The sequence below is a fragment of the Musca vetustissima genome, unplaced genomic scaffold, assembly GCF_032173495.1.
Source record: "Musca vetustissima isolate MV318-11 ecotype Yass unplaced genomic scaffold, APGP_CSIRO_Mvet_v1 utg28269, whole genome shotgun sequence".
Classification (NCBI taxonomy): Eukaryota; Metazoa; Arthropoda; class Insecta; order Diptera; family Muscidae; genus Musca; species Musca vetustissima.
In genome coordinates this window covers 129,455-153,391 of record NW_026874012.1, presented here as the reverse complement: position 1 = coordinate 153,391, position 23,937 = coordinate 129,455, and the positions used below count along the sequence as shown (strand labels likewise).

At 34.5% G+C, this 23,937-nt stretch overlaps 3 protein-coding genes across 3 annotated transcripts; 1 reads left to right on the top strand and 2 right to left on the bottom strand.

Annotated features, from left to right (window-relative positions):
• Positions 1-407: 407 nt before the first annotated feature.
• On the top strand, positions 408-4,330 carry LOC133330034 (ionotropic receptor 21a; the record flags this gene model as incomplete). Its single annotated transcript, XM_061538499.1, has 5 exons — positions 408-742; positions 798-959; positions 1,024-1,406; positions 1,460-1,612; positions 3,639-4,330. Coding segments are annotated over 5 exons (1,725 nt in total), but the record flags the coding sequence as incomplete, so codon positions are not given.
• Positions 4,331-9,121: 4,791 nt separating this feature from the next.
• On the bottom strand, positions 9,122-12,398 carry LOC133330023 (cysteine-rich with EGF-like domain protein 2). The gene is made up of 4 exons (XM_061538486.1): positions 12,217-12,398; positions 11,639-12,132; positions 9,489-9,722; positions 9,122-9,363 (listed from the first exon to the last, which is right to left on the bottom strand). The coding sequence occupies exons 1-4, from the start codon at positions 12,396-12,398 to the stop codon at positions 9,122-9,124; spliced, it is 1,152 nt and encodes a 383-aa protein (XP_061394470.1).
• A 5,477-nt stretch (positions 12,399-17,875) lies between these two features.
• LOC133330012 (sodium/hydrogen exchanger 8) lies at positions 17,876-23,235 on the bottom strand. The gene is made up of 2 exons (XM_061538475.1): positions 22,397-23,235; positions 17,876-19,169 (listed from the first exon to the last, which is right to left on the bottom strand). Exons 1-2 carry the CDS (start codon positions 23,233-23,235, stop codon positions 17,876-17,878), a joined length of 2,133 nt encoding a protein of 710 aa, XP_061394459.1.
• Between the last annotated feature and the right edge of the window lie 702 nt (positions 23,236-23,937).

Here is a 23,937-nt window from a genome sequence, read left to right as displayed (position 1 = left end):
AATTTTTATCGGTATCTCAACATTTACCCCTCTTCCATAACAGGCGTGGATTTATTACAGAATATTTTTTGAAAGGTCCATAACAGGCGTAGAATTATTAAAGAATATTTTTTCAAAGGTCCATAACAGGCGTGGATTTATTAAAGAATATTTTTTCAAAGGTCCATAACAGGCGTGGATTTATTAAAGAATATTTTTTCAAAGGTCCATAACAGGCGTGGATTTATTAATGAATATTTTTCAAGGGCCAACTGAGTCGTGGATTTATTAAAGAATATTTTTTCAAAGGTCCATAACAGGCGTGGATTTATTAAAGAATATTTTGTTCAAAGGTCCCACAAAACCAACAATTTTTATCGGTATCTCAACATTTACCCCTCTTCCCCGATTTGTTTTTCTCTTTCTAGGAACGCCCTTATGTCCTGTACACCCACAAATTATATGCTGATGGTTTGGGTTCGAATAAGCCTGTGGTGTTAACCAGCTGGCTTAGGGGTGGTCTCACCCGCCCTCACATTAATCTCTATCCAAAGAAGTTTGAAAATGGCTTTGCTGGACATCGTTTTCAGGTCATGGCTGTCAATCAACCTCCATATATTTTTCGCATTAAAACATTGGATTTCACGGGTGTAACCCAGGTCCATTGGGATGGCATTGAATATCGTCTACTACAAATGATGGGACAAAAATTAAATTTCTCCATTGATATTTTGGACAACACATATGGGGGGAGAAATGAGAGGTAGAGGGAAAAAGGCCCTTTGATACCAATATAAATATTTTATTTATTTTTCCAGACCCCTAGAACTCCTCGAATACAGTGTGGCTGAACGTTTAGTGGACATCGGTATGGCCGGCATGTACGTGTCAACGGATAAGCTAGAAAATGTTGATTTCTCTGTGGGTCACTCGAAGGATTGTGCCGCCTTTATAACATTGGCCTCAAAGGCCCTACCTAAGTACTTGGGAGATTTAATCGTTTTATAACAAAAAAGCCATTATAATTGAGTTTCCTTTTTACAGATATCGTGCCATAATGGGTCCGTTTCAATGGCCCGTTTGGGTGGCTCTTATTTGTATCTATTTGGGCGCCATCTTCCCCATCGTTTTCACAGATCGTTTAACGTTGAGCCACTTACTTGGTAATTGGGGTGAAATTGAGAATATGTTTTGGTATGTTTTCGGAATGTTTACGAATTCGTTAACATTTTCGGGAAAATACTCATGGGCCAATACACAAAAAGTCTCGACGAGGATATTAATTGGATCCTATTGGATATTTACGATAATTATTACGGCATGCTATACGGGTTCGATTATTGCCTTTGTTACCCTGCCCGCTTTTCCTGATACTGTGGATTCGGTAATGGATCTATTGGGGTTGTTCTTTAGAGTGGGAACGATTGGTAAGGGGTTTTGAGATATATATTTTATTCAATATTAACATTTCTATTCGCAGATAATGGTGGCTGGGAGTCTTGGTTTCAAAATTCCTCACATGAACCCACGGCCCGTTTATTCCAAAAAATGGAATATGTCTCCTCTGTGGAAGAGGGTATTGGCAATGTTACTCAGAGCTTCTTTTGGAATTATGCCTTTCTTGGATGCCTTGGTTGGCCCTTTGAAAAATTTTCTTTAATAAATCCACGCCTCAGTTGGCCCTTGAAAAATTTTCTTTAATAAATGCCCCTGAAAAATTTTCTTTAATAAATCCACGCCTCAGTTGGCCCTTGAAAAATTTTCTTTAATAAATCCACGCCTCAGTTGGCCCTTGAAAAATTTTCTTTAATAAATCCACGCCTCAGTTGGCCCTTGAATAATTTTCTTTAATAAATCCACGCCTCAGTTGGCCCTTGAAAAATTTTCTTTAATAAATCCACGCCTCAGTTGGCCCTGGAAAAATTTTCTTTAATAAATCCACGCCTCAGTTGGCCCTCGAAAAAAAAATTTTCTTTAATAAATCCACGCATCAGTTGGCCCTTGAAAAATATTCTTTAATAAATCCACGCCTCAGTTGGCCCTTGAAAAATATTCTTTAATATTCTTTAATAAAAATTTTCTTTAATAAATCCACGCCTTGGTGGATCCTGAATAATTTTCTTTAATAAATCCACGCCTTGGTGGATCCTGAATAATTTTCTTTAATAAATCCACGCCTTGGTGGATCCTGAATAATTTTCTTTAATAAATCCACGCCTTGGTGGATCCTGAATAATTTTCTTTAATAAATCCACGCCTTGGTGGATCCTGAATAATTTTCTTTAATAAATCCACGCCTTGGTGGATCCTGAATAATTTTCTTTAATAAATCCACGCCTTGGTGGATCCTGAATAATTTTCTTTAATAAATCCACGCCTTGGTGGATCCTGAATAATTTTCTTTAATAAATCCACGCCTTGGTGGATCCTGAATAATTTTCTTTAATAAATCCACGCCTTGGTGGATCCTGAATAATTTTCTTTAATAAATCCACGCCTTGGTGGATCCTGAATAATTTTCTTTAATAAATCCACGCCTTGGTGGATCCTGAATAATTTTCTTTAATAAATCCACGCCTTGGTGGATCCTGAATAATTTTCTTTAATAAATCTTTAATAGGATCCACCAAGGGATCCTGAATAATTTTCTTTAATAAATCCACGCCTCAGTTGGCCCTTGAAAAATTTTCTTTAATAAATCCACGCCTCAGTTGGCCCTTGAAAAATATTCTTTAATAAATCCACGCCTCAGTTGGCCCTTGAAAAATTTTCTTTAATAAATCCACGCCTCAGTTGGTCCTTGAATAATTTTCTTTAATAAATCCACGCCTCAGTTGGCCCTTGAATAATTTTCTTTAATAAATCCACGCCTCAGTTGGCCCTTGAAAAATTTTCTTTAATAAATCCACGCCTCAGTTGGCCATTGAAAAATTTTCTTTAATAAATCCACGCCTCAGTTGGCCCTTGAAAATTTTTCTTTAATAAATCCACGCCTCTGTTGGCCCTTGAAAAATTTTCTTTAATAAATCCACGCCTCAGTTGGCCCTTGAAAAATTTTCTTTAATAAATCCACGCCTCAGTTGGCCCTTGAAAAATTTTCTTTAATAAATCCACGCCTCAGTTGGCCATTGAAAAATTTTCTTTAATAAATCCACGCCTTGTTGGATCCTTGAAAACAAAGTCTTTAATAAATCCACGCCTTGTTGGATCCTTGACAAATATTCTTTAATAAATCCACGCCTCTGTTGGCACTTGAAAAATTTTCTTTAATAAATCCACGCCTCAGTTGGCCCTTTAAAAATTTTCTTTAATAAATCCACGCCTCAGTTGGCCCTTGAAAAATTTTCTTTAATAAATCCACGCCTCAGTTGGCCCTTGAAAAATTTTCTTTAATAAATCCACGCCTCAAATCCACGCCTCAGTTGGCCCTGAAAAATTTTCTTTAATAAATCCACGCCTCAGTTGGCCCTTGAAAAATTTTCTTTAATAAATCCACGCCTTCCCTGGACTGTTTTGGACATTGTTTATTTTTCTTTAATAAATCCACTCAACATTTGGCCCTTTAATAATTTTCTTTAATAAATCCACGCCTTGTTGGATCCTTGAAAATAATTTTCTTTAATAAATCCACGCCTTTTTTTTTCTTTAATAAATCCACGCCTTGGTGGATCCTTTAATAATTGTGGGTGGCATAACAAATAAATGCCGTCAGATAATAAAACGTTCACGGCAATCCATATCATCGGGTTGGTCATCTAGGCGGGAAAGTATTGTGGCAATACCAGGTCAAGATATGAAGAGGAAAGGTCATCCGCATAAATCGCGAGAAAAGAAAAGCTTTGGTTGGAGGCAATTGAATTTGACAAAAACCACACTGAAAGAACTATACGGAGATAATCATGAAGAGCTACAGAAGGGGTATAAATTTAAAGGTGGTACAACCCTTAATAAAAATTCTTATCACAATATGGAATCGGAAAGTAACTCAGATGATGCCTTGTCCCTTAAATCGACAGTAAATGAATTTATCAACAATGAACGGTCGAATCACAGCAAAACCGATATTATTGAACAAGTTGTGGATAGATTTCTGAAAGAAGAATTGGAAAATACATTGAAAAACTTTGATCAAACTTTGGCCACCTATCAGGAAGATGAAGAGGATAACAGTAATGGAGAAAATGATGACTATATAAGATCCCCAGAAAATAATGAAGAAATATTTGGTAGTTTTGTCACATCATTTCTAGATGAAAATGCAAAAATTCTAGATAATTTACAATTGTTTAAGGAACATCAAGAAAATAATGAAATACCCCCGGAGAAAGAGAAAAACCACACATTAAAATGAAATACATTTTTTTCACAATTTATTAAAAAAAAAAAAACAAAATTTGGAAAACAATTTACAAATTATAAATAAATAATTTTAATCCATGTTGTTGTATCGATGTTTCAATAATGCTTTGTTTGATTTTGACTTAGTTTATTTTTTTTTAATTTTTGGCTAATTTATAAAATTAACACAGTGCACAAGTATGTTTGCTTTACTTAATGATAGCTTAGTTTTAAAATAAGTGGATAATGGAAGTGGGATTGGTTTTATTTGGACAAGGTGATTTCAAATGTCTAATTGTGCTATTCTAAATGTACATGTATATATATATATGGTCTAAATAAATTATAATTCATCTTTAAGATGAGGAGCTTCGATTTGGGTATATGTATCATCGTCCTCCTCCTCATCATCATTGTGGCTATCGTCTTCATCATCTAAAAAAATAAAAATTAAAAAATAAAATAGAAATTAGAACAGGAAATAAAAATTAAAGCAGTAAAATAAAATAAATATATAAATAAAAATTATAAAACAAACAAAAATAATAAAAATGAAAATTAAATAGTAGAAACAAAAAAATAATGTAATTAATTAAAAATAATAATTTGAAAAAAAGAAGAATTATAAAAAATGACAAGATGCAAAATGAAAATTTCCTATATTAAAGTATTATCTATAGATATCCAAAATATATCCGCAGTCTTTCTGTAGAGTAATTTTTCAAAGGTTTGCTATAGACGACAGGAGACTTTCTAGAGGTATTTTATGGACAAAAGATTCCCAAATTTATTTTCTAGACAAAAACAAAACAGCTAGAGGCCTTCTACAGATAGAAGACCTTCCAAACACATTCAATGGACAAATGATCTAAAAGAGATCATCAAGAGTTCTTGTTATGGGAGAATGCCGACAAGGGTCTTTCCGAGTTATACATTTTGTTTCCCATAGACCTAAGAACTTCTCCTGCAAAACTTCCAATATCATCAAAAGATAGAAACGCTTCCAAGGCAGATAATATTCATAGAAGACCCTCCAAAGCAATTTTAGAGAATTAACACCTTCCAAGAGTTATCTGAAGACAAAACGAGTTCTAGGGGCATTTAAAAGACCGAAGACTTTACAAAGAACACTTCTAAAAACAGATGACACGACGACAGAGGGCATGTAAAGGCAGAGGACGTCCTAGATCTGAAGACAAACGTCATTCCTAGTGACTTTAAAAACTCAGAAGACCTTCCTAAGATCTTACGCATGGAATGGAAGTGCACTAAAGCTTTCTATAGACTAAATATAACCTCAAATAAAGATTTTCTATAGATAGACCAACTGAACACCTTTCAACGTATTCTAAAGACAAAATGTGTTATAGGGGTATTTTAAAGGCCGAAGGCTTTACAAAGAAAAAAATGAAAGCAGAAGACAAGTTGACTTCAAAAGGTAGAGACAATCTAAAGACAGAAGTCCTTTCTGGTGACTTCAAAAGCCAAAATACCTTCCCGAGATCTTATGTAGATGGAAACACACAAAAAATGTCTGCTTCAAACTTTCTACATTCTAAATGTGACCTCTAAAGGGACAGGTGATCCTCCAGAGGTCTTCAAAATACAATTCATTACGCTATGCCAAATTTCGTGCAAATAGCAAGATATTAAATCGGACGAAAATATATATATATATATATATATATCTAAATATGAACCGATTTTCAGGAAACTTACAACACATCATTATAGACCTAATTGAGTGCACTATACAACGTCAGTTTGTGAACTTCTACTCCTTCTCATAACGACTTTAACGACATTAGAGTAGAGTTTCTTAGTAGCGAATCCTGGACAAATGGCTCTCCTACCTCTGGCCGATCTGTCGATATTTACAGACGGTCGAAAATGGAGGATGGTACTGATCCAGGTGTTTACGATAGTGCAAAGAACTAGCCATCTACAACTCTTATAAACATAACGATCTTTGTATCGTTTTTCAGGCAGAAATCCTGGTAATCACGAAAACGGCTGAGATAGTCAAAACACTTACTGCCGACAACATAGGACCGGTGACTATATATGTCGATAGCCAGGCGACCCTTAAGGTACTTAAATCGTGTACTATTAGCTCAAAAGAGGTTCGTGAGTGCAAGGATGCACGTGATATACGACAAATAGTTAAATAATGTTGGGTTCCAGTAGGCCTATTCTGTAACTTTTAACAACATTCGATATTGATCACGATGGTTGTTACTACCAACCGTGCATCCCTAACCTAACCTAGAGGGTCATCTATGGATAGAACACCTACAATGACAAAAAACTGATTTTACTACAGAAGGTCATTGAGTTCTTTTATAGACATAAACGAGAGAGAAAGACAAGAAAATATGACATTCAAAATATCTAAAACCAATGGGAGCTACTAGGAGAAAATTCATAAAACCTTGAACAAAAAAATGATTTGAATTCTCAAACTACCTAATATTGGGACAACCGTTATATGATGGGCTGTACCAAAGCGGGAATCGATATTGATAATTTTCGGTAGTGAGATTAGAAAGCCAATGAGAATACAAAATACCAATTTGGTTAAAAAAATTTCAAAAATTCCGACATGGGTCAATTTAAATAATTTTCAGTGTCAATTTTAATAATAGTTGGATGTATGAAGCTACCCTCAAACTTGGGTCAATATTGATAATTTTTCTATAAAAATTTAAAATACTAAATTACAGTCAATTTGGTTAAATAACGTGTCCAAACTCCCCAAAATAATTCTTATTGGGAGGTGCTTTTATATGGGTGCTACCCGAAAAAGTGAACCGGTATTGATATTTTTTAATGTGGAGATTTGATACCCAAAATGAACCCAATGTACCAAATTATAGCGAATACGTTCGAAAACGATCTAAAAAAACCAATATACCGAACATTTGGGGCGCCGTTATGTTTTAAAATGGACCGATATAGCCCATTATAGAGCTTGGCCTACCTGCAGGTCAAGCCAAATGTTGACGATGTATCTCAATTCATTGGGGACTAGAGAGATTACAACATGTGTAAAATGTCATAGAATTTTGACGCTGATCAATAGTGTATAGGGTCGGTAATGGTTCATTCTTTAGTTACAAAAAGTAAAACAAACTTAATATACCCTCCCTCCATACTATGGTGGAGAGTATAACCAAAAAAAGCCTTGAGGTCTTTTTAAAAGAAAGTCCTTGATATATTCCATATACACCAAACTGAAAGCTGATAACAAGCGGTATATTTTCTTTAGCGAAGGGAACCATAGCGTTTCCCAACACATTTGTATAAACAATTCGATCCATTATTTCACAAAACTCGTAAAAATATCGAACTCCATAAAAAGTAAAACAGCCTAACACCATTATTGACCTCCATGCTTCTTTTCATTTTTCGACTTAAACTTTAATTTCATCACTGAGTTGGATTCCAATTAATACGAGATTTGCAGCCTTCTTCCGTGCTGAACTGTCACTACTGATATAATTGCATAAAATGAGCATATAATTGGAGAAATCACAGGTTTATTTATGGAATATTTCTCCGAAATTATTTTCTGTGATAATTTTTTTCACAATCACTGGTAATTAGTCCTTATCCATAATTTATATCATAATGAGTTTTGCATTAACGCTTTTGTTTTATTAAAGCGAATAAAGTATCCGATTTAAAAACTTAAAAAACCAACATGATATCTCTATTTCTGAAAAAGTTATGCTGCATTTATTAACCTTGCAATTTTAGTTGCTTTAGTTTTGACCACCAGTGTATATCTATTCCTAGAGGTCTTTGAAGGACGTAGAACTACTTTTCTCGAATAGGCAGCAGAAGACCTTCAAGCGGTATTCTTTAGCTATAAAAATGATTTACTCAAGGAACTCTACAGACAGAATCATGGATGTGTTTAATAAACATAAGATCTAGCAGTCATATATACCTATAACTCCCGTATGGTGCAAAACCTTCAACTGGTATTCTTCAGCAAAACCTTCAACTGGTATTATCCTATAAAAAGGAACTGTTATACAGACAGAACAGAGTATAGACGTATTTTATAGACAGAAAATCTAAAAGCCTTTTTATAATTATACACCTCCTTTACAGACAGACAAGTTTGGACTATTTTATAGACAGAAAATCTCGAAATAAAATATTTAATATTGAAATAAAAATGATATGAATGATGGAAAATTATAAAGTCTCAACATATAATCTAATAATAGCAGGCAATTGTTATATTTGTTAGTTCAATCATTAAAAAAAAAACAAAAACTAAAAAATACAAAATTAAAAAAAATAAAATTAAATGTAAACTATTCTAACTTTAAGAATTATTGATTTAAAAAATATTACTCACACTAAAAAAGGCGAAGTTATATCGCTGCCAATATATATTACGTTTATGAATTATATAAGGAACTTATAATACTGAAAAAATGCGAAAACCACAAAACGTGTCTAAAATTGTTGCAAAGGAATACCATTGATGTGTTTTTTTTTCTCATATAAAAAAGGCATTCCAAAATTGCTATTAGTTTTTGTTGTTTGTGCTCTCATTTATTCACAGAATAAATGCTGATGAACGTTTGTTGTTGTTTTGTTTCATTTTACCCAAAATTGTTTAGCAAAATTTATAAAAGAACCAAATAAATAAATTATAATGCTTAATTGTAGTTTAAAAAACATTTGTCTTTATGCGCAAAACCAATTGGATACGATGGAATGGATGTTGTTACTATTATTCCCTTTGCTTTCTTCATTTCCATTATCATCATCATTGTCTGCTTGCTTACAATGATTTCATTAGCATTTCTTCCAATTGTTTTGTATCGATTTGTGGCTTATTGGCACCGGCCGGAGCTGAACTAAGCCAATATTCCGATGCGGCTATATAAATGGCAACAGCTGCACCAACAATATAAGCGATATGCGTTGAACTTTGGAATATAACACAGGTGGCGACACACAGGCCGAAATATGTTAGAAAACGTGTTATGTTGACATATTGATCACGTTTCTCATTCGAATCATCTGTGTGTGTCATGTTTATCCAACAAAATGTTAGCGTTTGTTTTATGTGAAAAAATATAAATACAAAAAAATACATTGAACTCAGCCAGAGGAAACTTTTTTTTGTAATTTTCTCAATTACTTACCAGTACACTTTCCATCCTTTAGTGTAAAACCGGAGGCACATTTTTTACACATATCCGGACCATCACCATCGCATCCCTCACATGAACGATCACATTCTAAACATGAATATGTTCCCTCATTGTTGACACAAAATTGATTGGGACGACAGGTTCTTGGATTGTCGAGACATTCATTGATATCCTGGCAACCATTTGTGGCATCCCATCGCCAGCCTTCATTGCATTTTGTACAAGCTGGAAGAAGTAATGAGAAAAAAATAAAATGATTAAAAAATCTCTAAATCAGAGGTTTATGGTTTTTTAAGGACGGAGTATCTTCCCAAGGTCTCATAACACAAAATACTTTAAACAGTTTTTTCTATGAATAGAAGACTTGCTGGGCCCTCCAGCAAGTCTTCTATTCCAAAAAGCCTGGTTTTACTTCAGAGATCTTCTGTAGTAGGGAAGAAGGGAATACATAAAAGTCTTCTCAAGACAGATGATCCTCTAAGACAAAAGAAAGTTTATGAACAAACAATCTGTCAGAGGAGAAGAGAGGAACTAGAAGTCTTCTAGAAATCTTTCAAAGTCCTAGAGGATCTTCTTTTATGGGTATAGTATCCTCTAATTCTTCTAAAGAAAGAAGTAGTTCCAGAAGTTCCGTTTACATACAATCAGGCGAAACTATATATGAGAGCTATATCTAAATCTTGACCGATTTTTACGAAACTTTGCAGACATCATTCTAAGTTCAATTCAGTACGTTATACCAAATTTCATATAGGGACTTTGGTGCACCTTTAACATTAAATCGGATGAAAATACATATGGCAGTTATATCTAAATCTGGACTGATTTTCACGAAACTTGACACATATCATTATAGGCTCAATTCAGTACGCTATGTCAAACTTCGTGCAAATCGAAAGATATATAGGGACTTTGATGCACCTTACGCATTAAATCGGACGAAAATATTTATGGGAGCTATATCTAAATCTGGATCGATTTTCATGAAACTTGGTAGACACCACTCTAGGCTCAATTCAGTACGTTATGCCAAAATTTCGAGCAAATCGTTAGGTTAGGTTGAGGATACTAGCGTGACCATAGTTCAGCGATTTCCAGGCATCCGTTTGTCCGGAGGCCCAGGGCACAGCTGGCAGCCTCGAATTTAATCAGAATGTCCAGAGGTTGTATCGATGCCGATCGCTGTACTGAATTTAATTTTGTCAGCAGTATCTTTTTGTTGAAGAATGGGTAGATCGACCGTCACATACAGCCAGTGTATGATCTCTGGTCTTAGTCCTCACCTCTTACATATGGAGTTCCTTCATGAGTAGAGTGTTATTAGTCCTTTCTTAGAGCGTTCCTCAACATTCTTATTTCACGTTAATTTGCGGTCAAGGATTGTACCAAGGTATTTTGCTTCTTCAGAAAGGGTTAGGGTCATTCCTCCCAAAGATGGCAAGCGGAAACTAGGAATCTTACGTTTCATAGTGAAGACCACCAATTCTGTCTTAGTGGGGTTTACAACAATAGCCTTGGCGTGTGCCCAGAGTTGAAAGGGCACCCTCCAAAATATCTGAAATTGTCATTATTGTCATTGTCTGCAACAACCAGCAAGACTACATCATCGGCACAACCTTTATTTTAAGATGAACGAATTTCAGCAGTATCTCATTTATCACCAGAAGTCACAGAAGGGGAGATATTACTCCCCCCTGTAGTGTGCCTCAGTTGACAGATTTCCTCAAGGAACTCACTCCTAAGGATGAGTTGATAATTCTGCTTTCCAGCATTCTATCAATCGAGTCCGTTAGAAGTGAGGGGATAACTGAGCTTACTAGAGCAGAATGGATGGCCTCTAGCTTCACATTGTTATGCCATTCTTTTCAAAGTTCTATAGCCCTATTCTTAGTTATCCAGAATCAACTAAATGGGCCAAAGTATCCAAGTACATGCTCAATTACTCCAGTGTGTAGATATCACTTAATAAAACCTCATGTTATTGAATAAAAATGAATATAAAGGGTCATTCACATAGAAACTTTTTTAAAGGTCTTTCACACAGTACTTTAAAAGATTCACCATATCCTACATATGTCATATATATTTTTTTTATTTACAAACCACCTCCCTTTCCATTTAATCTTTCTTCACACACTCACCTTTTGGTCCAGCACCCTTACATCCACCATCCTGGGTGCACGATTTATGGCAAGCCGAACATAACAACTTCTTTTCATCTCGGAATGCTTCATAAAAACCATTGGCACATTGATTACAATCATCACCCGCATAGCCAGCATCACAATTACATTTGCCGTTACCTTTGCGGGTACCGTCACCTTTACATTTACCATTTCCATGGCAATCAGTACATTGTTTACATTCAGCACCGAAATGACCCTCGGGACAACAAACTTTCAACTGTTCAATGCACAACCATTTATGGACATCTGGTTCCTCCGTCTGTTTATGGGTAAACCATTCTTCCAACAAATGTTCATGATCATTGGCCAAATTGTGACATTGAGTTTGACCTCGTCTTACTTCACGGCATAGGTTTTCTTGGATTTCCACCAAACGCACTTCACTTGTTTTATATGAACGTAATTTCTCCTCCTCCCAGGCAGCATCACCACCAGCATGTTTACCACGACTGAAAGGAATAGAAACAAAATTGGGATTAATAATCCACATTCATGAAAAACTTTTCCATGGAATCTTTTTAATGAAACCTCACCTGGTATTATCCATTCCCAATTTGAATGAAGCTGCCAAAGTTGTACAGGCCTTACATGGTGGCAAATTGGTGGCCTTCTCTTTCTGCTCCTTGGGATTCAAAGGATCATCAGCTTGAATAATCACAACAGCTGTGCTCAATGCGTATAGCAAAATTGTGATAATTTCCGGAAGACTTTTCATGTTCGCGCAAATGTTCAAATGACGTTTGCTTGCGTGTTATGTTGTCCGTCGGTAGGTTCTACTTTAATTTATCTTTTCTTCGTTTTTAATTGATAATCTCTTTGGAAGTGAAGAGGGTTTACGTGGTTTTTTTGCGTGCAGTTGGTTTTTTTTCTATTTTGTTCTCCAGAGTTCAAAGCCAATGAATGTGGTTGCTGACGACGTTGGTTTTTTGCAAATGTTGTAAACGGCGAATGCTAAAGGGGTAGCATTTAGCCGGTATTTTAGGGGATGTAATGGCGAAATTGTTGTTGTTTATAAAAATTAGTTATTTAAATATTTTTTATAAATATTGAATAAACAATTTAAGACGAATATTTACTTGAATACACAGTAATCGTAAAATATATTAGTTTGTTTACGAATTTCAATGTGTAGCAAAACGGAGAAACAAATGAAGTGTTGCCACATTGAAATGTTTATTATCAGCAAATCTTAAGGCCTCTTTAAACTACATGGAGAACTTTATAAAAACAACCCTATTTTCAGATATTTGTAATACGAGGGTGGGCACTAGGGTATAATTATTACCTGGTAGGGCATAGCTACCACTTTTAACCGCTAAATACGGTACCAAAATGTTTCCATTAAAAAAGTATTGGTCCACTTTTTCTAATAGTACCCATATAACGGTACACCCCAACCTAATTCGCTGTAATTTGGCATTTTATAGTTGTTTTTGGTAACATATCTCCTTACAAAAAAAAATATTTTGGGAATAGCCCTCTTTTTGTACCCTTCACTCCACTGTGGTACAGGGAATTAAGTCTTTGTGCATATGTTTGTAACGGACAAAAGGAAAAGAGATAAACACATGGTTCCTTTTGAGAATATTCATAGTATCGCTTTCTGAGTCGATTTATGCCTGCCCATCCGTCCGACTGTTGATGTTAAATTGTAAACAAAGTACAGGTCGCATTTATGATCCGAATTGGATGAAATTTGGCGCAACTCATTTGTTTGGGCCAAGGACGAACTCTACTGAAATTGGGAAAAATCGGTTCTGATTTAGATGTAGCTCCTACATATATATTCGTCCGATTTAAGGTAAATGGTGCACTAAACTCCCTATATTGCTTTCGATTTGCACGAAATATGGCATAGCGTACTGAATTGGGTAAATAATGATGTGTATTAAGTTTAGTGAAAATCGGTTCAGATTTAGATATAGCTCCCATATGTGTTTTTCTTCCGATTTAATGTAAATGGTGCACCAAAGTCCCTTTATATCCTTCTATTTGCACGAAATTTTACATCCCGTACTGAATTGAGTCTAGAATGGTGTGTGCTAAGTTTCATGAAAATCGATTCAGACTTAGATATAGCTCCCATATATATTTTCGTCCGATTTTATGTAAATGGTGCATCAAAGTCCCTATATATCTTTCGATTTGCACGAAATTTCGCACAGCGTATCAATTTCCTTCGAAGGAACATTGACATGAAATTGTTAGGATACGTACGTAGAATATACCGGAAGTGGTGAAGGGTATCATATAGTCGGCCCCCAGTCTGACTTTACTACTTTCCTTACTGGGTTTATAATTGAATCTTTACTCCTTTGTTATTTACTTACATCCTCTCTTTACATATTAAAATAAAACACAACTATATTTAATTTTGCATGTGTGCTCATTATTTTTTATTTATTTTTCTTATCGTATATTATTTTTACATTATTTTTCTATATAATTTTTTTTACAACATTAAAAATATAATAAATTATAACGATTATCTTTTCTATTTGGTTTATATTTGAATAAATTACATATCCTTTTATAAAGAAACATAAGTAGATCACAAAAAATAATAATAATAAATTAAAATGAAATAATTGTATATATAAATATATAAAAAATGTTATCTATACATTTTTATTTAAAAATATAGGATTTAAAAAATCCTTAACATTTTCAAAATGGCTGTTTGTTTAACTATGTGTAAGGATCAACCTCTATTTTGCAGACAAAAAGAAAATTTAAATTTAATAAAAAATAAATAATAATAACAATTGGTGTGACATATTTTAAAAAAATACTGATGTATACAATATTATAATAAAATTATGCGAGTTATGTGTTGATGTAGTTAGTTGTTGAATGTATTTGTTTTCTTTTTCAAGGTACATTTGTTTTTTCTTTGCAATTATTTGGCAAATTGGCGTTGCAGTGAAAATTAAATTATCTATGTGTAGATTTGTGATTTAAAACAAATATTTAAATGATATATAATTTGAGCTATATTTTTTTAAGACAGGAACTTAAACAAAATTAAAATTTTGAATTCTTTAATTTTTATTTTAGAATGATTTTTTTTCTTTCGAAGTCGTTAAAATAGTATTGTTGAGAATTTTTAGAAAAAATTATAAGCATTGAACGAAAAACATTTCATTGGAATTGTCATAAAGTAACGCCGAATGTCCTCATGAGGAATTCCTAGTAAATATATTAAGGAGGTTCGGTCGTTAATAAAAATCTTAAAATTTTAGCAGAAATGTATACGAAGAGAATATGATGCCCAATTCAGTCCCATGTAGCAATTCGTTCATTATTTTTTTGTTTTTGTAATAAAATGAAATTGAACTAAATTTGTATTAAATAACAGTGTGACAATCGTTATAAAAATACTAAATGGATTTGTGAAATATTTAAGTCTGGGCAATGACAAACATGCAGGACTGTTTCGAAGGATAATAGTGAGGTACTTCCCTGTTTTGCTTCGAAGACGTGGGTTTATTCATTGCACCACATCACTGTTTGGGATTTCTTTATAAAAATGTCGTCATTAAGACACCTGAAATTTCAAGTTAAAGCATTCAAGCATATCGGTTAAAAATTCCTTCAAAATACCAGAAATCGTGTGGGATGGTGGTTTATTTTCCATTGGCTACTTTTGAATACAGACGAAAAGGGATACCAACAATTCGTAATAACGCTTTCAAGTTCCGATAATCGGGGTATACCAAAATGTAAAACAATTTTGACCTTTTTAAGGCATAAACCCGTATCACATATTTACAGAAAAAAGCATGCTGCTGTTTCAACAACTCTGTAATGGTCTCATCTCATAGATCTTTAGAAACGTGATCAGGATATTTCATGGAACAAAGGTACTTGAATTCGATCAGTGATATATTTGAGAGAGGATGCGTACCACAAGGTAATATGCATATTAAAAAGTCTATCAAACCCCAAAAATGTGAATTATCAATGCAAAATGCAAAAAAAAAACTATCCAGGCTAATTTCAATCCTCCCTCTTATTTCATTTTTTTGTTTCCTATAGTGACCTATAGTATCGACCAAAGATCTCCTTATGGAGCAACTGCAGGTTTATATTTCAAATCGCGTATTCTAACATAAGCACAAGGATGCAGGGGACATAAATCATACCCATACCTAATATATTCGATTTTCAGCTGGCTTCAGTTAGCAAAATTGTGAATTAAACCGATAGAAAGTGAATATTTTTAAACCAAACTGTTAACTGAGACACAAGACTGTCAAATGTTTATGCAAAGAGCGATAATCAAAGATCGACCGATATTTAAAATTTTTAATAGCAAGGTTATCTGTAGGGATTAAGCAAATTCAAAAGTCGGTCGGGGCAAAATTTCGTGTCAATATGACGAACATGAGGAGTTTGGTGCACCATTTACTTAAAATCGGACGAAAATATATATGGGAGCTATATCCAAATCTAAACCGACTTCGACAATCGATTCAGATTTGAATACTTAAAATCGGACGAAAATATATATGAAAGCTATATCCAAATATGAACCGATTTCAACAAAACTTGATACACGTCAGAGTATTCTAACTTCAGTACGTTGTGCAAAATTGTGTGCAAATCGGCCTAACTTTCAATCGTTGGTGCACCATTTACGTAAGATATGACAAAAATGTATATGGGAGCTATATCTAAATCTGATCCAATTTCAACAAAACTTCGCATACATCAATCTGGACCAAATTCAGTACGCTGTGCAAAATTTATTGTCAAATGGCCTAATGTTGGGGCACCATTTACTTAAAATCGGACGAAAATATATCTAATCTGTTCCGTTTTCAACAAAACCTAAGTTACATTAATGTGGACCTAATTCAGTATACTGTGGATAAAATTTTGTCGATCGGCCTAACTTTGAGTCTTTGGTGCACAATTTACATAAGATATATATGAGAGCAATATCTAAATATCTAAAGTGGACCTAATTCAGTACGCTGTGCAATATTTTGTCTCGATCTGACAAATATTGGGAGTCTGTTGCGCCATTTAGATAAAATCGGACGGAAATATATCTGAGAACTGTATCTAAATCCGAACCGATTTTCTCCAATTTCAATAGGGTTCGTCATTGGGCCAAACAAATTAGCTGTGCCAAATTTCATCCAATTCTATGCATATCCTCTAAAGAAACCATATGCCCATCTCGTGTCCTTTAGCCTGTTACAAACATATGCACAAAGACGTAATAAAAATTGGATCAGATTTGGTTGGAAAAAAGTTGCTTAAACTCCACAAAATACCGATAATTGGGAGGTACCGTTAAATTGGGGATTCCATGAAAATTGAATTATCATTGATAATTTTTTGTAGGAAAATTTGGTACCCACAGAGAAACCCCAAAATTACAAATTACAACCGATTACCAAACTTCCTACTTACATTTTGGGGGTATCATTATATGACATCTAACCTTAAAAATGAACCTAATTGAGAATATAAAACACAAAATTAAAATCAATTCGGTTGAAAAAAAAAACCTGCCTTAAATATCAAAAATACCAAAAAGTGGACCAATATATACCACCAATAACAAAGGCAATCATGCTATATGGTACAGATGTTGACATCTGATCAAATGTAATAGAAGACAATTATGACGGAAGAGAGCCTTTTTCGAAATATAGTTTTTTTACAAATTCTTTCAATACGACTGATCAAGATTTTTGACCTCTTTCTCTTTCATGTTACAATCAATCACAAATTATTGACATTTTTTGAAATTGATATATTAATGTTATTGATCCCAAAGCCAGTGTGAATAAAGAATTTGCTAAATTAGAATCGAAAAAATCACTCATGAATGAAAATCGTGTTTGTAATATGAAACTTTAAGCAATACCTTATACCGTCTTACAATACAAAAATAGTATGAAGTGTAAAGTATGTAAATGAGAAAGAATGTTATGTATTAATAGATTAAATAATAATTGTGCATATCCAATAATTCAAATGTGGGGTGGGGAAACAAAAACAAAAAATTCTCTAGCGAAAAAATTAAAACTTGAGCAAAAACATTTCTACAACAATAACTATTTCGTATACCAGAAGTACATATAACAAAAAAAATATTTTTGCTATTCTCAAAATGACTATCCTGACCCCAAATATTCCCATAACCATTACTTCCCCCTTTTTCCCTCCATTCCATTAAGTTCTTGCATTTAATGTACTTTGACTAGTGCTAGCGGAGAGACCCATTTCTTCATCGGATTCATCTGAATCTAAAGGACTAACCCTTATGGCCTGATACCATTTATTGGTCAAATCGGCCATTTGTGATTTACACTCGTGCAGTTCTTGACTATTAAAACGCCGTGTAAAGAATGGTATAAAATATTTACGATCCAGTCGGCCAAATCCAGCTATACGTGTCTGAGCAAAACTAACATCCTCTTCTTCGGTTAGCTCAGATAAATGTTCCGAATCAATGGCTTGACCCCATTCACGTGTCTTCGACAACGATATCGATTTGGAACGTTTACGTGAATTGCTGCGTGTACGCGATGAGGAAGAGGCCGCACCACCACCACTACGACCCGAACGTGAACGACGTTTTTTACCCGGTTTTAAATATTTCAATAGCGGCATTGTGCTCCCGCCAAATACCAATGTCGTAAAGAGCACAATAATTAATGTTGTGGTGATAATGACATGCCGCGTCTCATCACTCGATAAATCTAAATGCAGCGAAAGGGCATAGGAAATGGCACCTCTCAACCCAGAAAACCACATAATAAATTGCATTTTATTTGTGATTTTATGTTCACGAAATTTATTCACCAAATAGGCTAACGGGAAAATATTACACGCCCTACCAATCAAACACAACACCATGGACCATATCACAAATGACAGCTCCACTTGATGTTTAAACGAAAATATGGCCAAACCCAAATAGGCAAAGACACAAGTTTCGGCTATAAAGGCCAAGGTACGCATTGTCTGTTGCATTGTAATCTGAGTCACTGTGGACAAATTGAAATGTGTATAATGGGACATAACAATACCACAAAATAATATAGCCATAATACCGCTCAAGTGTATACCCTCCGCTAGAACATACGGGGCATATGTAAACATTAACATTATGGCAAATTCCAATGAAGGATGTTTTCTCAAATCAATGTGTTTCAATAAGAGTGCAGAAATTAAAGCAAATATTACCCCAATACCGGCCGAAGCAAAAAACATTTCACAGAAAGTCTTCAGGGCAGAGAAGATAGCCTCACCTGTTGTCATCTTGGCGTAGAGTGGACTATTTGCTGATTGTGTTACCGTTGTTGTTAGCACAATTGAAATAGCATCGTTCAATATACTCTCACCGAATACCAACATGTTAAGTATCGGATCAACATCCAGGGCGTGAAATATGGCAACTGTAGCAACGGGATCAACGGCTGATATTAACGAACCGAATGCAAAGGATTCGGAAAAGTTAAGGCTGTAAATAAAATTAAAAGAAAATGGTGTTAATTAAATCTGTTGTAAATCTGGGTCAGTGATGAAATTTCCATATAAATGTGGGAGCCGGTAAAGAGCCCCAAAATTTAGACATTGATATACGTTTCAAATGACGTACATTTTGATAAGAAATATAAATAGAAAGAGATCGTTGGGTCCCATTTTGGGACAAGATATATGTCTGTTAAAAGTATTACGATATGCAAACGATTTGGATTAAATCGGACATTGAATTCGTTTGATATTGAATTAACAAATTTTCAAACTATTGACACAGGCAGACACCAAAAGGAACGGACCGATGGGTCCCATATTTGGATTTGATCTAGCCAAAGTAAAAATATTATGATATGTCAAGTTTTGGTCAAATCGAACATTCCATTCGTTTGATATTGAATTAAGAAATTTTCAAAATACTGACACTTTGTGGGGAAGGTACCAGAAGGAATGATCAGGGATATGATCTAGGTTTGGAAAAAAGTATTACGATATATAGAGTTAGGGTCAAATCGAACATTCCATTAATTTGATATCGACCAAAAAATTTTCAAAATACTGACACTTTGTGTGGGAGGTATCGATAGGTTCCATCTTCGGACATGATCCAGGTTTGGAAAAAAAGTATTACAATGTATAGAGTTAGGGTCAAATCGAGCATTCCATTAGTTTGATATTGAATTAAGAAATTTTCAAAATACTGACACTTTTTGTGGGAAGTGTGGGCCGATGGGTACCATCTTCGGACTTGATCAAGGATTGGTAAAAATAATGTTTGGATCAAATCAAAATTTAAAATTTAAATCCTTTGTGGGTGAGGTAAATCCCACCTCCAAACAATATAAAGGCTTTATAAAACTATTAGGTTGTGTAAAGTTTCGTTCAAATCGAATAGTCCGTACATTTTGTATGGGAGGTACCAGAAGGAGTGGGCCGATATTCCATATTCGAACTTGAATTTAGTTCGGAAGAAATACTACGATGTGTAAAGTTTGGATGAAATCGGATACTCCTTTCGAGAGTTATCGTTCGCACAAGCCAACCAACCAGACAGGCGGACGAATATTTGTAAATCAACTCCAAATTGTTTAAAATGGATTTTGTCCAAAGAAACATAGGGTCCACAACCAATATTTCGATAAAACACATTTTTGCCGTATCAAAGTGTATATACCCTCATTAGTCATAAGGCTAAGGATATTTAAAATCCGGACAGTTCTTAAAAATATATGTTTAAAAACCCACGCTTATGGATAGTCATTGATCCAATTTAGGCTTTTGGTTCGGATAGCCCTTGAAAAAAAAATAGATCAAAAAATCCAAATTTATGGTTCGCCTAGTCCTCCAAACAGTTTCATAATTTTCTGAGAGGTATCCGTAAAGTCCATTGACGCCAAAAATCTAAACTTAGGGTTTGCATAATCCAGCAAAAAATATATTTAAACCCGTAACCCTTCACCACTTTGGGTACATAGAAGATATGCTCATATGTACAATATCCTTTTGATAGAATAGACATAGCATATTTGGATCATCAAAAGTTCGCATACATCAATCTGGGCCTAATTCAGTACGCTGTGCAAAATTTTGCCTCAATCGGACCAATATTGTCATGCTGCTCCATTTAGATAAAATCGGACGAGACTATATATGGGAGCAATATCTGAATCTCAACCGATTTCAACAAAGCTTGGCATACATAAATTTAGACCCAATTCAGTACTCTGTGCAAAATTTTGTCTCAATCGGACCAATATTCCTTCGTCCTTGGGCCAAATAAGTGACATGTGCCACATAAATGCGACATATACTTTGTTCAAAAAAATACATGGACAGGCGGACAATGTGATGTAAGGTATAAACATACACGCCTTTAATTAGGGTAGTCCATTAGGAAAATTTCCTCCGCCCTTATAATTTGGATAGTCCTTCAAGAAATATTCTGCTATGTCTGAAAAAATATTCTTTAAAAACCCTTTCCTATAACTTTTCTGTCTTGAAGAAATATTCTTTAAAAACCCACTCCTATAACTTCTCTATCTTGAAGAAATATTCTTTAAAAACCCACACCTATAACTTTTCTGTCTTGAAGAAATATTTTTTAAAAACCCACTCCTATAACTTCTCTATCTTGAAGAAATATTCTTTAATAATCCACTCCTATAATTTCTCTGTCTTGAAGAAATATCCTTTAAAAACCCACTCCTATAACTTCTCTATCTTGAAGAAATATCCTTTAAAAACCCACTCCTATAACTTCTCTATCTTGAAGAAATATTTTTTAAAAATCCACGCCTAAAATGCTGTTATGGCTTTAAGAAATATTTTTTAAAAATCCAGGCCTAAAATGCTGTTATGGCTTGAAGAAATATTCTTTAAAAATCCACGCCTAAAATGCTGTTATGTCTTGAAGAAATATTCTTTAAAACTCCACGCCTAAAATGCTGTTATGGCTTGAAGAAATATTCTTTAAAAATCCACGCCTAAAATGCTGTTATGTCTTGAAGAAATATTCTTTAAAAATCCACGCCTAAAATGCTGTTATGTCTTGAAGAAATATTCTTTAAAAATCCACGCCTAAAATTCTGCTATTGTCCTGAAGAAAGATTCTTTAAAAATCCACGTCTGAAATGCAGCTATGTCTTTAGGAAATATTCTGTAAAAAATCCACGCCTAAAATTATTTAAAAATCCTCGCCTATAATTATGCTAAGCCATGAGAAAATATACTTTTAAAATCCTTGTCTTAAAATGCTGTTAGGTCTTGAAGAAATATTCTTTCAAAACCCACGTCTGAAATGCAGCTATGTCTTGGGAAAATATTCTTTAGAATATCCAGGTTTTTAACTTCTTTTCAGCACTGTAGGACAAGCCTGCTTGAATTATAGTCACCTCATCGCTTTGTTGTTTTAAAATTGTAGAAATATCGCGTTTTCGCTTTCTGCTATTTTTGAGCTGAAAGCAATGAGCTGCCTTATAGTCTGCCTTCTTTGTACACCCACACTTCCTCCATCCACTGCTACTTTTTAGCATTTAATTTTTTTCTATTCACAAATAACCGTTTTATTTCTTATCAGTTGAAAAATGTTTGAATAAATTGAATTTCATTACTTATACCATTATGCTTTTCACCTAAAACCCCCATCAAAAATACCTCTATAGGAAACAAACGAAAGATAAAAAAACAAAAACACTTGTATACACCACTTACCGATAAGCAACCTCAGCCAAACCCAACAAATATATGCCAGCTCCAATAACCAAGGCTGATATTGTCGTACCGACAATGGCAAATACCAGTATGGAACCAATATTTTGAAAAAAGTTACCCTTATGCAAATTATAACCAGATTCAAAGATAATGGGTGGTAGCAAAACCAAAAAGAACCCAGTCGGCGAAAAGACTTCTTCACGTTTCCAGCTGGCATTTTCTCCGGACATTACCTTCAGCAGTAGACCAATAAGGGCACCCAAAAATACCACAACAATAGATTCGGGTAAATATTGGAAACCCGTTTGTAACATCGAATGTATGAGCAGGATACCCAACATAATGACACAGATCACAAAGAATAGGGATAGGGATGAATTGTGTTCTTGCTCCACGGCATGATGATCTGGCAGTGGAGGTTCTGTAACGGCCTTTGTTTCATTTTGTTGTGCAGAGGTATTTGCAGCAGCAGATGGTGTTGGTGGTGATATGGAGGTTGTTGAGGAACTGGAATCACCATTTGCCATGGGATTGTTTTCATTGGTGGATGAGTTGTTGTTAATGTTGCCATTGGTTAGATTAGCAGGATCCGCTGGTGCATTGTGGTTTCCTGAAGAATCTCCCGTAGCAGTGGCATTTGTTTGGGTTTTATTATCTCCCGATAAGGGGACATTATTTGCATTGGGGCCATTTGGGGCAAGGTTGGTTTGTTGTTGTTGTTGTGGATTTTGTTCTTCTGCCCTTATCGTAACCGTGAAAATGCTGGATAATGTTATCAACAGCACCACTAATGCACAGTATGTGATTGTTGTTGAGGTTCTTGCACGATTTCTTGCCATATTTCATCACCATAGGCTTTACAAAAATTTCATTAAAATCAGGACGTATTTTGGAATTATATAGATTATTTAATTTTAATTACTTTGCGTCGGATACAACTATTAACATTTGTAATTGCCGTGTTTTTCACGAAAGTTCCACAAATAACAACAAAAATAGTTAAACTGTTACTCATTTCATTTTTCCAACTGAGTCGTGTGTTCAATTCGTTGGGTTAGCCGAGGGTGACCTAATGTAAAAACGTTTTCCATGCTACGTATAAAGGGAGAGTGGAGAAAATCACTGATAAAAACCAAAGCGAAACAAAAATGGATGGCTCCATCATGTTTACGAATGTGTGTGAAGCATAACGGCGTGGCACCTCATCATGTTTAGAATAGTAGATGGGGAAAATGGCAATCAGCTGATACGAATCGTGTGGGGAACAATTGCAAGAAAACGACTTAGACGTGTGTTCAATGGAAATATTCACTGAAGCGAACTTTGTGAACCAGATGAAATCATTTCCTTTCAATAACATTGTAATATAAAGCATTTTATATATTTAGGGCACTTTATATTATGAAATGGAATTAATTACATAAATAATGTATATGTCTGCTTAATTAGTAAAGCGATTTAACAGGATAGAGTTAAGAAATATATATAAGAACTAGTTCCTTTTGTGAACAGGAATAATGAATATTCATCACTTCAGTGAA

Coding starts and splice junctions, on each gene's coding strand:
- LOC133330023 (XM_061538486.1), bottom strand. CDS start 12,398: ATGAAAAGTCTTCCGGAAATTATCACAATTTTGCTATACGCATTGAGC. Junction 9,723..11,638: donor TAAGGGTGCTGGACCAAAAG/GTGAGTGTGTGA, acceptor TACTTCTTCCAG/CTTGTACAAAATGCAATGAA. Junction 9,364..9,488: donor AAAGGATGGAAAGTGTACTG/GTAAGTAATTGA, acceptor TGACACACACAG/ATGATTCGAATGAGAAACGT.
- LOC133330012 (XM_061538475.1), bottom strand. CDS start 23,235: ATGGCAAGAAATCGTGCAAGAACCTCAACAACAATCACATACTGTGCA. Junction 19,170..22,396: donor TTGGCTGAGGTTGCTTATCG/GTAAGTGGTGTA, acceptor TTTTATTTACAG/CCTTAACTTTTCCGAATCCT.